Genomic DNA, 15,329 nt, shown 5'->3' with positions numbered 1-15,329 from the left:
AAGGCTGTTAAAAATCCACAGCTTTAAACATAGAGGCATAAATACAAAAGTAAGTTATGCTACACTTTTCTAAATTGTTGTGGTCTTGCCCTTCAGTCAGGCTGGAATTTGCAGTAAGCAAGCAGGTCCCGAGTACAGCACAAAATAGGTAGCTGTCCAATCATTCGTGACTCTTAATGTGAAATTGTAGATCCAGTGCCTGGCTTTTTTGTAACTCAAAAGCTCTTCTTTTGTTAACGTTGGTAATGAATGTGATATGTTGGTTGCCCCTCCCTGGGTATGGTAGTGTCCCCCTTCTGAATTGAGTAAAATTCTGTGTTAATATATTTGTTAGGAGTTATAATGTTTTTAGCATCAAGAAAATCTTGCAAGAAAGTGTAGATTTTTCCTCCAAAGTAATTCAGTATTGCTGGAGGGTTATGAGGGTTTAACAATCTGGGTAGAATTGCATTTATTATTTTTAAAGCCCAGCTGTGAATCAATAGTAACTTCTTTTTAACTCCACTTGAAGGCAATACTGGAGGACTAAGGACCAGTCTGCTGAGGATACAATCAACAGACCCAGCTGCTGCTGATAATGGTATTTGTATGGTTTTCAACTTAAAAATTGCTTGATATAAACAGTTGCCATGTCAGAACCACTTTATAGAATTCAAGTTAACTTTGACTCAAAAAGAACAGCTGTAATATCATTTCAGCAATTATTCTGATAGAAGTTGTGCCATTGTCTAGCAGACCTTATACTTTATTTTTTCTTTATTTTTCTTTAGTTCTGATGAAGAGTCATATGGACTCGAAACGTTAACTCTGTCTTCCTCTCCACAGATACTGTCAGACCTCCTGAGCTTTTCCAGCTATTTTTGTTTTTATTTCAGATTTCCAGCATCCGCAGTATTTTGCTTTTATTTTAGACCTTATACAGATTTGTGGTATTTGTGACTATTAACCATATTCAAATAGCCTGGCGAGGAAATTATATATTAAAAAGTTAAGCTATAGGAAAGAAAAAACAGAGATGAGCTAACTCATTAAAGAGCAGCTTGGAAAACAAATAGAATTAGAAGTTTTGAAAAAAAACTGACAGGAATAAGCTTACATGTTGGTGGATGATGTCTGAGTGAAGATGCATTTTTGTTAATGTATCAAGATATTGGTTTCTTTCTGTCTTTCTCTCTGTTACAGTGCATTTGGGGGTTTAACAATGCCTCATAGAAAGGTGACACTTACTTTGATCGATAATCTAACATTACCATCTCAGTCTGGTGTCTGAGGAGGGCTAAGACATTCAATTCAAATACAAGCACCTTGTGCGGTTTATTTGCACAAGATTGAGTGGCAGCTGTTTTGGAGTTTAGCATAGACATATTTAAATTGTTCCGAACTTTTTTGATGAATATTTCTTGACGTGTTTTAAAAATGATTATGGTATATCTGAAGCTATTAGCAAGGAATAGATAGGCCAGAGAGAGAGATTCCATGGAGGATCAGCAACAAACACCACTCAAAGAATAATACTGAAGAATCGTTTACTTTAAAATTGCAGTTTGGTGTTGCCAACAGAACTGTTACAATAGCCCAGATCTTCCATCTCCTCTGGAGAGTCGTACCCTGGAAGATGCGCAGGGGGCCTCCTCAGCAGTCCCCACACTAGGACTGCACGGGAATTGCCCAGGAAGTTTCAGTTTCTGTTGGGCAATTACCCTGTATCTGAAATCCCCCAAAACTGATTTTAAAATCAGAAACTTCGGATGGTTCTGTCTCACTAAGTTAGAATGATTAAAACCATTTCTAACTTCTGGTTAACTATCGTACTGACCCTCATGAGCCTCCCACTGGACTCTCTGACCATGACCGCCCTACCCCCCTGCCCCCTGACTACTCCCCTGAAACCTTGAACACCCCTCCCCAACCACACATCTACATCCCCCCAACCCTGTGACCTCCCAACCCAGCCTAACCCCTCATCCACTTACCTTACATGCTTAACTTCTCTCCTAGCTTGTTAAAGTGCCTGGGACATTTAAACTTACTGAAATACAGCAGCTAGTGCTGTAAAAACGGGGCGTGGCTTCATTTCCCCCGATCCTGCATTTCACTGAAGGACTTGAGGAACAGCTGTGCTCCACATTTCTCAGCAGGTGCATTTTGGAAGCCCAGGCGAGAAACGTGCAGCTCCAGTCTAAGGTAAGAAAATAACAGTGGAGTGGCAATCCGACGATGATTGCCATTCCATGGAGTGTCTTTGTGCCTTAAAAGGAGCAATAGTTATGTATCTTCCCAATGTTAAACTTACAATATGTCATTTCACCTGTTCAATTAGCCATTAATTGTTTAATAAATATGTCAATTTTTAAACCTAAACCGCAATCCAGTGAAGCGCTTTTTTCACTACTTTCCAAAGTCAAGGAAGATCAATTGAGGTCACACGATATATCAGGAACACAAAATGCAGTGAATAGGTTCTCTGTTTGACCACTGATCTGTCTACAGGTTATTTAGATATCAGGAAGCTAGAGGTACATTCATAGTCATATAGAACAGAAACTGTTTTATGAGTGTGATCTAGATACCTTTCTCAACTTCATCACCTCAGATAAAAACTCCAAAACATTGAAGAGTGTTCACTGCCACATTTTAGCCTCATCTTTTTTTTTCATATGAGTATTTTTGGTGCTAGCTTTTATTAGGACCATTTTTCGATTAGACCAGTGGAATGGCACTGGGGGTAACCCAGTACCACCAGAACAAAAACATCACAAGTGCTCCCTTCAGGAGGAGGTAGGGTTGTCAACTGTGACTGAATGTATTCTTGGACATTTCATCACATGACTTGCCCTCACGCTCCAGCCATTCATCAGCCAACACACCCATCCTTGTGACGTACAGCTTTCCTATGCCAATTGGAAAGCTAAAAGACTCATTACCCAATTAGATGAAGCTTGACTGTCAGCCAAACAGCCTTTTATCTACCCATTTTCAATATTTTTATATCTGGTAATAGAGGGAGGTTTAAAGAAATTTTTTTTAAAAAACTATCTTTTTCAATGTCCCTATGATTTTTCTCCAGGATTGTTAATAGCAGTGTCCTGGAGATTGATCATCAATTCCTGGAGACTCCAGGCCAATCCCGGAGGGTTGGCAAATCTAGGAAGAGGGTACCACTAATTTGTAACAAACATAAATCACTCACCCAAACTAAAGCGTGCAAAATAAAACTAAATCTAAAACATTATCCAATTTCTTTAACTGGTCTTACAGTTAAAAGTCCTGCAGTGTCTATGGTTTACAGAATGCCTCAATTAGAACTAAAATATTCTCCCATTTCTAGGTGATAACTAAAAGGGCTTGCAAAATCTCCTCTCTATTGCCTTACTTCTCGAATCAAGTTAAAATGTGTGATAATTAATAATGTATGACTTTAAAGTATTCACTGTTTCCTTGACACTTCTGGCTTCCAGTCAAATGTGTTCTATTGAAAGGCTATTCTAATATATTGCAACTATGTTTTTTTTCCAGTAAATTATTTGTTTCATGACTGTTCAATCCTTTTGTATTACATCACATTGATAAGGTTTTGACCAATGAGCAGCAAAGGTGAATGTCCAGTTACAATCCACACATTTTCCAGTAAATCACTCAGCCATTCTTGTCAATAATAGCAATGGTAATGTCTATGGTACTGTGATAAGGAAAATATATAAGTGCAGGTGAAATTACCATATTCTATGGTATGTATTTTAAAGACATTAGTTTCCTTATAGACTAATTGTTCCACAGAGTTTCCAATGCACAAAAATGACAAAGATCAGTAGAATGCTTGAGACAGTAGTGTAGGTTACAAAGAATACACAGCACAGAAATAGGCCATTCGGCCCAACTGGTCTATCGTAGTTAAAAGCAAAATACTGCGGATGCTGGAAATCTGAAACAAAAACAAAAATAGCTGGAAAAACTCAGCAGGTCTGACAGAATCTGTGGAGAAGAATACAGAGTTAACATTTTGAGCCCATATGAATCTTCATCAAGACTCGAAATGTTAACTCCGTCTTCTTCTCCACAGATGCTGTCAGACCTGCTGAGTTTTTCCAACTATTTTTGTTTTGGTCTATCATAGTGTTTTGTACTGCAATAGAGCCTCCTACCATCTGTTTTTATCTAACTCTATTGGCCTGCCCTGGTTGATTCTGTCCCAGGACCTGATTCTAGCCCATGTTCAGATAACTTAACTTAACTTAAATTAGTGTGACCTAGTAACACTGAGATACATCACTTTAGGGCAGTAGAGAAATGGAGCTCTCCCATTTTTGTGCGAAGAAATTTCATACACTAAATAAAACCAAAATTGATTCAACTCTACCTTATTCTCTCTTTCAGAGGATGATCGAATGTCACAAATATCTGCACGATCAGCAGCATCCAGCTCACTCGCCTCTCAAGTTCTTGAGCGTGCTCAGAAACGGAGAGAGAATTTCTGGGGCAAGAGCCCATGAGCTAAACTTTAAATGGTGTTTATTCCTAGAAGGACTTGTAGGTTTTGCTAAGGATTTGACTTTTTTTTTAAACCTGAGAAATGAATCCACTTCAACTCTGAATACGAATGTCTCTTTATATGTTAATTGTTATACTTTTCCTGTCTATTTATTATTTAAAATTTGTTTGATTTATATTGACCCATGCGTGTTCATGCTGAGAGCTAAGACTCAAGTTTTGATGTTTGCCAATATTTTACTGTAAAATACATTATGTAAAGTATAAGCTGATTTCTACACAGTGTCTTTAAAAAAAAAAATTGAATGAATGTGTATGCAGCAATTTTAATGAATTTTTAAAAAAAATAAGTTTTAAAACAATGAATTCATGGGATGTGGATGTCTCTGGCTAAGTCAGCATTTATTGCTCATCTCTAATTATACTTGAGAAGGTGATGGTGAGGCACCTTCTTGCACTGCTGCAGCCCATGTGGTGATGCAATGGTAAGGGAAGGAGTTCCAGGATTTTGACCCAATAACAATGAAGGAATGACGGTATATGTTCAAGTTATGTTGTGTGTGACCTTGGAGGGGAACTTGCAGGTGGTGTTGTTCTCATGCACCTGCTGGCCTTGTCCTTCTAGGTGGTAGAGGTCAGAGTTTGAGAAGTACTATGAAAAGCCTTGGTGAGTTGCTGCGGTGCATCTTGTAGCCATGGTGCACTGATGGTTGTGGGGGATGGGGTGCCAATTAAAAAAGGGTTGCTTTGCCCTTAATGGTGTTGAGCTACTTTGAGTGTTGTTGGCACTGTATTCATCCAGGCAAATGTGCCTTATAGATAATGGGAAGACTTTGGCGAGTCAGGAGGTGAACCATTCAGCACAGAATACCCAGCCTCAGACCTGCTCTTGTAGCCATGGTATTTATGTGGCTGCTCCAGTTTCGGGTCAATGGTTGACCTCCCAAGATGTTAATAGTTAAAGATTTGATGATGATGGTAATGCCACTGGTTGTCAAGGGGAGGTGGCTAGACTCTCTCTTGGAGATAGTCATTACCTGGCACTTGCATGGCATGAATTTAACTTATCAATGATCAACCAAGCCACAATATTGTCTAGGACATGCTGCATGTGGGCATGGACCGCTTCATTATCCGGGGAACCGTGAATGAAACTGAACACTGCATTAATCGCGAATAGCCCCACTTCTGACTTTATGATGGAAGGACAATCATTGATGAAGCAGCTGAAGATGATTGGGCCTATGACACTAGGAACTCCTGCAATGATACCCTGGGGCTGAGCCGATTGGCTTCTAACAGTTGCAACCACCTCCTTTGTGTTAGGAATAACTCCAGCCAGTGGAATGTTTTGCCCAGTACCTACTGACTTCACTTTTACTAGGGCTCCTTGATGTTACACTCCATCAAATGCTGCCTGAATAGCAAGGATAGTCAATCTCACCTCACCTGAAATAGCTATTAAGATTATTGATTTAGGTAAGGCTGACTTAATGGAAAGAGTCAGAGGTTAGACACTATAACCTGAGAAAATCTGTTAATGAGTAAAATGATAACAAATCAGTGGGGGTGTTCAAAAAATAATTTCATGTGATGCTGAACTAGTTTGTACTCCTAAAAGGGCAAGAATTCTACTTGCTAACAAAGACAGCCATGGACAACTAAAGTGTGAGAAAAAAATATAAAACTGAAGGAAAAATCATACAAAAATGCAAAGCTAGCATAGCTTCTGGCGAATGGGAAAGATGCAAAGGAAGATAGATAGTAAGAGCTACAAAATGGCAGTTTGAAAAGAAACTTGCAAGAGGTATCAAAATTAATACAAAACACTTTTACAGTTATATTAGCAAAAGGTGGATGGCCAGAAGCACTACAGGCCTCTTGAAAACTTACTTTTTTGTTACCAATGATAAGGGAATGGCAGACATATTGAATAATTACTTGGAATTGGTATTTACTGTGGAGGAAAAGATTCAAGAAAACTATGAAGCAGGGGCTCAACAAAATTAATGTAAACTTGATCATACAAATGGGAGAAATTAATTGCACAAAAGAGCAATAAATGCCCAGGACTGGATGGTTTCCAGCCTGAGATTTTAAAAGAAATGGGTGAGAATATTCGGTGCTCTAAGTATAATCTAATAAAGTTCTTTTGTTTCAAGAACTGGCCTTTAGATTGGAATATTGAGCATGCTGCTATGCGATGTAAGAATGATGAGAGAGGGAAACCAGGGGATTATAGACCAGTTAGCGTAATACCTGTTGTAAAAATTTAGCTAGAGTCTATAATTAAGGATAGGGTGATTGAGCACTGAAAATTTTCAGCTGATCAGAGTGAGCTAGCATAGATTTGTAAAAAGTAAGTCATGCCTTATGACTGTCAGATAAAGTTGAAGCCCATGGAATTGAAAGAAAATTACTAACCTGGTTAGAAAATTGGCTGATCGGTAGGGGACAGAGGATAGAGATAATGGGCAGGTACTCTAATTAGCAGGATGTGATTAATGGTGCCCTACAAGAATCTGTGCTGAGGCCACAACTATTCAATGTATTCATTGATGACTTAGATGCGGGATAGAAAGCCACATTTCCAAATTTTATGATGATGCAAAGATACCCTGTTTTGTAGGTGGTGTAGATGGAAGTATAAAATTACCAAGAGCTAATGATAGAATAAGTGAATGAACAGAACTGTGGCAAATTGATTTCAATATAGACAAATGTGAGGTCATCCACTTTGGATTTATAAAGGATAGAACGAAAGCTGCATCTGCAATATGAAGAACGGAAGTGAGCAATTTGCACCAATAGTGGCATCCAACAGCTGCAATGTTAAGGTAACCAGTGCTAGAACCACTTTAAAAAAAATACTGGTAGACTGCTGTGCGACCATTTACATTTTGACAAGAACTTTTTCAGTAATTAACATGTCAGGAACAATGGAGGCCATTAAACAGAGCTGTTATTCATGGGCAGAGTTCTACTTTTCCTAATTTAATTGCTGTTTAAAATAGAATTGCTACTGTACCCCTTAGTGTAGCAGACAAGACACAAAACAGCTCCAGTCCTATCAATGCTGGAATCCAATGCAGAATTTTGCTGTTATGTATGATTTATATTGTAGGACTTTTATTAAACTGCTGCTTACTGTTAACTATTTCTCCAGAAACAGGTATATTTTCCTAATGTTGCCACAAGACTTCGTTTGTTTCTTGGTATCAATGCAGTGTGCAGCAGAAGTGACCAAGCATTTTATTTTTGCTAGACACTTGGATGCCATGAAACCTCAAGGGTGCCGTGTTTAAAATTTTAATTGGTGTTCTCATTAATTTGCTGATAGCATCAGCAACTTGAAAGATCGGATCTTGGATAAATCCTGATTCAAAATACCACCAATGGGGCAACAGCACTAAGAACTGCCTTTTCTAGGTCCAGGAAATTCAAACAGGATAAACCAGTAGATAATAACATAAACAGAGCATAATTGCTGGAATTTGAAGCTGCACTTCAAACTCATTTGCACAGTAGCAATGGTGACAATTGTGCCTATATACTTGAATATTGTATATTACGCCTCTTGTAGTGCATTTATACTGCAACTACAACCCTGTTGATTTGCAGCAAACTTTACAAAATGCAACAGGTTAGGACCACTTTAGAAGGAAGTGATGCATCGGGTTCACAACACATGGAACGTTGCCAGGTTTAACATTGATGTGAGTCTCTCGGGCCCTACAGACTTTTTAAACTTGCTCAGAGCTTGTGTAAATGCAGAGAGCGTAGGTGTTGCTAGCTACATTTTCAAAATGTGCACAGTCTGGAGTGGCACAGTGCATATGGAAATTCCAAATGCAGTCAGACAGTATAAACATGGTTTTGGCTGGGCTATTGGTCTCAGAGTTGTATATAGTCATGAGGGTATGACAACATGGTGGTTATGTTACTGGAATAGCAATCCACAGAATATAATTTCATATCACACCATAGCTATTTGGAAATTTTAAATTCTATTTGAAATAAAATCGGGGATGGGGTGAAAAACAGAAAGCTGGTACCAGTAAAAGTGTTCTTACCTGGCCTGGCCCATAGGTGTCTCTAGTCCTACACCAATATGCTTGTTTCTTAACTGCCCTCCAAAATGGCTTTGTAAACTACCCAGCTCTATCAAATCAACTAAGAATGGCAATAAATGGCAACCTTGCCCACATTCCAAGAATGAACTTAAAAAAGCCCTCAAATTTCTCTCAATGGACAGCTCAAGCTTTGAAGGGCAAACTATATATGTGTTCCTGGGTGTTTTCATAGAAATACACATATATGATTTAAAAAATAATAATTCAAATAAAGTCTTCCCCAAATCACCAGTAAAGTTATGTGTAGAGCAACAATAGTGAAAATATTTTGCTGCCTTTAAAAGGTGTTGGTCACAGAATCATTATGGCACAGAAGGGGGCTATTCGCCTATCTAGTACATACCAGCTCTGTAGAGCAATCCAATTAGTCACATTCCCCATTCCCCTACTCTATCCCCATAGCCCTGCAAGTTTATTTCCCTCAAGTGCCCTTTCAATTTCCTTTTGAAATTATTGATGTCTCCTCTTCCACCAGTCTCTAGTTCTTGCACAATCATCAAATGGGAACAGCTTTTTCTTATTGAAGCATGTCATAATCTTGTAAACCTCTATCAAATTTCCCCTCAATCTCCTTTGCTTTACAGAGAACGACCCCAACTTCTCCAATATAACCGTGTAGCTAAAATAACTCATTCCTGGAACCATTCTGGTAAATCTTCTCTGCACCCTCTCAACGACCCTCACATCCTTCCCAAAGTGTGGTGGCCAAAACTGGATGTAATAATCTCTAATTGTGCCTAACCAGAGTTTTATAAGGTTTCAGCATAACCTCCCTGCTTTTATGCTCAATATCACTACCACTTTCTAAGATAATGTTTTTTAATTTATCCCATTGACCTTGGCAATAGCTTTCTGAACTGCTGTTAACCTCAAACTTTTTCTCTATTCTCCATGAAACTTGACCCTTTCAGAGATCTGCATCTTCTTTCTGTTCTGCCGAGGCTTTCGATTTCCCCTTTTGACTGAATTCATCTGAATTTTTACTTTCATGGCAACAAGATTAAGATCTGAATCTGTGATTGCACCTGCATAAACACATAGTTTATGCTGTTTCAATATCTCTACTCGACAAGGAGTAATCAATTTGGTACCCCTTCAAATCCCCAGGTGACTTCCAAGTGTACCATATCCTCTAACTGTGCTTAAACCAGCTGTTGATGATGCAGTTTCCGTCTTCGGCAGAACTCAATCAGCATTTCTCCTCTGATGTTTCTGACACCCAGTCCGTGGCTTCCAACTTTGTTTCCATCTCTGCCTTCATTGATACAGCATTTCAATCTCCCATGATCACTAAGTTGTTTCCTTTTCTCTTTTCTATCAGTTCTTCCAGTTTCTGGTACACTGTCTCTCCACTTCTTCATCTGGACTCTCTGATGTGGGCATGTACACTGCTATAATAACAACATCCACTTGATCAGCATTGAGCACACCTTCAGCAGTCTCACTGTGTTGATCAGTTCTCATCACACACTTTGCCATTTCATTATGCAACATTATAGCAATACCACTTTGGCTCTGTTCACCACCTGCATAAATGACTCTTGTATTGTCACTTTCAAAATCACCACAATCTCTCCATCTTCATTCTGTCAGACAGAGAATATTCAAGCTGTATCTTCCCATTCCTCTCTTGATATTTTCCAGCTTTCCCCTTCTCATCATTATCCTCACATTCCGAGTTCCCATTCTCACCAATTTTCATAAGGAGTTTATATGTTGACAATCTGGGATGCCTTGCTCCCTCCCCTGCTAGATATGGCACCAACTATTTTATTGGTTCTGTTTACGTTGTTTGTCTTATGCCTTTGAGTTGTGTTGGCCATGAGCAATATGATTGGGGAAAAAATCCATGAGGTTGTTTCCTGTTGCCTTCCTTATGTGTGCTTAAACAAAACATAAGTCCTCTTCCCGAGAGGCAGTTGTTGTCCTTCAACATATGAACATAAGAGTTAGGAGCAGGAGTAGGCCATTCAGCCCCTCGAACCTGCTCCGCCATTCAATAAGATCATGGCCGATTTGATTGTAACCTCAACTCCACCGTTCCACCCATCCCCGATAACCTTTCATCCCCCTAGCTTATCAAGAATCTATCTAGCTCTGCCTTAAAAATATTCAGTCTCTGCTTCCACTGCCTTTTGAGGAAGAGAGCTCCAAAGACTCACTACCCTCTGAGAAAAAAAATCCCCTCATTTTTGTCTTAAATGTGTGACCTCTTATTTTTAAACAGTGATACCCAGTTCTAGATTCTCCCACAAAAGGAAACTTCCTTTGCACCCTTTCAAGACTCCTCAGGGTCTTGTATGTTTCAATCAAATTGCCTATTATTCTTCTACACTCCACCAGATGCAAGCCAGTCCTTCCTCATAAGACAACCTCCCATTCCAGGTATTAGTTTAGTAAACCTTCTCTGAACTACTTCCAATGCATTTACATCCTCCCTTAAATAAGGAGACCAATACTGTACACAATACTCCAGATGTGGCCTCACCAATGCCCTGTATAACTGAAGTATAACCTCTTTGCTTTTGTATTCAATTCCCCTTGCAATAAATGGTAACATTCTATTAACTTTCCTAATTACTTGCTGCACCAGCATACCGACCTTTTGCAATTCATGTACTAGGATACCCAGATCCTTCTGCATCTCAGAGCTCTGCAATCTTGCACCATTTAGATAACATGCTTTTTTATTATTCCTGCCAAAATGGACAATTTCACATTTTCCAACATTATACTCCATTTGCCAGATCTATGCCCACTTACTTAACTTATCCATATCCCTTTGTAGCCTCCTGATGTCCTCTTCAGAACTTACTTTCCAACCTACCTTTGTATCATCAGCAAATTTAGCAATCATACCTTCGGTCCCTTAATCCAAGTCATTTATATAAATTGCAAAACGTTAAGCCCCCAGCACTGATCCCTGTGGCAGATCACTCATTACATCTTTCCAACCAGAAAATGACTCATTTATGCCTACTCTCTATTTCCTGTAAGCTAGCCAATATGTTACCCCCTGCACCATGAGCTTTTATTTTCCACAATAATCTTTGATGTGGCACCTTATCAAATGCCTTCTGGAAATCTAAGTATTGTACAGTCACCCATTCCCCTTTATCCACAGATGTTACTTCTTCAAAGAACTCCAATAAATTGGTTACATGTGGGGCAGAATTTTGCCGTCGGCGAGCAGGGGGCGGGGCCTGCTCGTCGACGCGTAAAATGACGTGGGATGACATAGGGCGGAACTCCCAACATCATCCCGCCCCATTTAAATTTTCAGGAAGGCGGGGGCGCAGCAAAATCAGCTGCGGGCCCACTTACCTGTCAATGGCCAATTGAGGCCATTGACAGGATCATTTAAACAATTAAAGCACCTGCCCATCCAACCTTAAGGTTGGCGGGCAGGCCAGGAGCCCCGGCGGCAAAAAGAAAAAACATGAAACCTCATCCACTGGCGGGATGAGGTTTCATGCAGGGTTTTAAAAAGTTTAATAAAGTTATAGTGTAAATTATGAACATGTCCCATCTCATGTGACATTGTCACATGAGGGGGACATGTTAGGGATTTTTTTTTTCTATTTTAATCTTTTTCGAAGTAGAAACGATCTCCCTGAGGCTGCACTTTGCCTCAGGGAGATGTGTGCTCTTTCGTGCGCATGCGCGAAAGAGTGCGCACTCGCTTTTGGGGAATCTTCCCCACCTGCACAGGAAGCGCATAGCGCTTCTCGGCGGACGTCACACTGGGCGGGCCTTAATTGGCCTGCCCACGTAAAATGGCAGTGCGGCCCGCTTCTCCAGCGTGGATTGGCTCCCTGCCTGCCAGAGATTGGGTCGGGCCCACCCGACAGAAAACTCTGCCCGTGATTTCCCTCTCACGAAGCCATGTTGACTCTGCCTGATTACCTTGAATTTATGTAAGTGCCCTGCTACAATATCTTTAATAATAGCTTCTAGCATTTTCCCTATGGCAGATGTTAAGCTGACTGGCCTGTAGTTTCCTGCTTTCTGTCTTCCTCCCTTTTTTAATAAAGGAGTTACATTCGCTATTTTCTAACTTAATGAAACCTAGGGAATTTTGGAAAATTAAAACCAGCATATCAACTATCTCACTAGCCACTTCTTTTAAGTCCCTAGGATGAAGTCCATCAACACCAGGAGACTTGTCAGCCCGTGGTTCCAACAATTTGCTCAGAACCACTTCACTGGTGTTATGGCACAGCGGATGGTAAACGCTGAGCTGTTCAAATCCCAGAAGTGCCACAACTATTTCATAATTTGTATGCCTTGAATTCAGTAGCAATAAGACAACCGAGTCTTATAGATTTCTTACAAAACTAAATGAACCTTTATTAATAAAAAATGATTTTAAGCACATACATAGATTTACAAATTACTACTATGATAACTCCTAGCTCCCCTTGTTAATCTAACTCTCAGTTACACCTCTGTTAAGGCAACAGTAAAACACACAGATTTTAAAAGACCAGGCAAAGTAACACGATACCCTGAACAGTCGAATTCAAAGTGAGGTTTCTTCATTTCAGCTTGTGTAGACAGCAACTTGAGGCTTAGAGGCTGGAGGCTTTTCACACTTGTTAGATCTTAGAATTCCTTTCCTTACACACAATCTCATCTCCTTTATACAGGTTTCTCCCTTTTTAATATAGGACAGAATATTGCCGTCATTATCCGGGGGCGTGCCCGACACGCTGAAGCACAAAATGACGCAAAATGACATTGAGCGTGCATCCCAATGTCATCGAACGTCATTCCAATATTGCGTTCGGCGGGCGAACTGTCAAAGGCCTTAAGGAAGTCATTCAGATAATTAACACCGCTGCCCATCCAACCTTAAGGTTGGCGGGCAGGCGAAGAGCTGAAGCAGCCTTCGCGTTTTCCAGGAAACCTCATCCACGGGCGAGATGAGGTTTCCTGAAGGTTTTATAAAATTAATGAATAAATTTGGTGAACTTGACAAACGTGTCCCAGCTCCTGTGATACTGTCACATGAGGGGACATGTTTAAATTTTTTACTTGAGTTTTTAAAAACTTTTATTGCCCATTCAATCTCCCTGAGGCACTGAGCGCTCTTTCGTACACATGTGCGAAAGAGTGCAGGCCCCGACTCTCCCTCCTCCCCGAGCCCACACAGGTAGCGCTCAGTGCTACCGGCCACATGTTACACTGGGTGGGCCTTAACTGGCCCACCCACGTAAAATGGTGGCGCGCAACCGATCAGCTCCATGCCCGCTCCCGCCCAGCCCACCCGACATAGGTAAGATGCAGCCCATAAATCCCATTATCCCAATATAACTTTTCAACTCTACTTTTCTAATAACACTCCTTCATAGTACCAATTTTATCAGTAAGCTTTGGGAAAAATAAACACACTGTTTGGCTTCTTCTGTTGGTTAGGTGTAACACCTTATCATCTCTGAAATTCACGACTACTCTGGTTTATCTAAAAATGCAAATGTTCCTTTATACCTCACATTCTAAAACTTCAACCGCATTTACTTATTTAGCATTTCAAACCTAGCTTCTCTTCTAAGACATCAAAGCTTTCAGACCACCTGTCTTTAATTCAGTTAAATCCTCCCCTCCAACCACCCCCCCCCCCCCCACATACACAGACACACACACACACTACTCCTACCTTACAATAAATTCCAATGACATTATGAAAATTACTATATTTTCCTGACACCTGGTGATTGTAATTTTATGGAGTTCTTCCCTCCTTTCCATCTCCTGATTTATAGCTACTTCTGGGGTGTTACTTGTATCCTCTATAATGAAGACAATTGCACAATACCTGTTTAATTCATCTACCATCTCCTTATCTTCCATTATTAATTCCCCAGACACACTTTCTATAGTGAGATTCACTTTCAAGGTTCCAGCTCTAACTTTATCACCACCAAAAAATCAATGGTTCTGCCATTAGCCATGGCTTGTAACCCGAAGCATTGGACCCTCACCTGGGCCGCCATAGAAAGTGCTAAAGAAAATATTGGTATGGTTAAAGGGAAAAACATTAGAAAGCCATGAATCTCAGAAGAAATGCTGAAGATAATGGACAAGAGAAGAAAGTGGAAAATCAAAACGCAAATGAAGGTAAACAAATGTATAGAAAACTAAACAATGGGCTAAGAAAAGAGACTGACTAGACAAGAGAGAGTTGATGGTGATACCAGTGCAGAGAATTGGAAGAAGTACAAAAAAAAGGAAGAAGAGGCACTCTTAGAAAATAAAACAATTGACTGGAGAGGAGAGGTAAGCAAGTACAAAGAGGAATTGATGGTAGAGATGGTACACTGCTTATAGAACCTAGAAAATAAAAAACAAATGGAAAGTGTATGTTGAAGACCTAAGAGTTCTGAAGAAGAATCATATTTGATTCAAAACATTAACTCTGTTTTCCCCTCCACAGATTCTGCCAGACCTGTTAAGCATTTCCAGCACTTTCTGTTTTTATTTTAGACATTTTTTTGCTTTTATTAATACATCAAAGAGCTGTTTGACAAAGATGACATGCAAACAGATCTAGAATCAGAGAAAGAAGAAGACATTTCACGAGGTGATTTAGGAACTGATCTTCTGGAGTGTGAAATATTTAGAGTTATCTAAGAACTGAAGCCAAAAAAATCAGAAGGATATGATGGAATCCCTGCAGAAATGATAAAAGGACTTGGTGGGAGGGCA

General features: G+C 39.9%; 1 protein-coding gene across 3 annotated transcripts in view; it reads left to right on the top strand.

Annotated features, from left to right (window-relative positions):
- mdm1 (Mdm1 nuclear protein) overlaps positions 1-4,772 on the top strand; it is a 29,464-nt gene extending 24,692 nt beyond the window's left edge. For all 3 annotated transcript variants that reach the window (XM_078567984.1, XM_078567983.1, XM_078567982.1), the window contains 2 exons: positions 512-580; positions 4,375-4,772. In XM_078567984.1, coding sequence (XP_078424110.1) covers positions 512-580; positions 4,375-4,490 — 185 coding nt within the window. In that variant the 3' untranslated portion in view covers positions 4,491-4,772. The remainder of the gene's footprint in view (positions 1-511; positions 581-4,374) is intronic.
- The last annotated feature ends 10,557 nt before the right edge of the window (positions 4,773-15,329 follow it).

The sequence above is a fragment of the Cetorhinus maximus genome, chromosome 22 (assembly GCF_964194155.1).
Source record: "Cetorhinus maximus chromosome 22, sCetMax3.hap1.1, whole genome shotgun sequence".
Classification (NCBI taxonomy): Eukaryota; Metazoa; Chordata; class Chondrichthyes; order Lamniformes; family Cetorhinidae; genus Cetorhinus; species Cetorhinus maximus.
The sequence above is the reverse complement of the archived record's forward strand: the minus strand, read 5'-3'. Positions and strand labels throughout refer to the sequence as shown.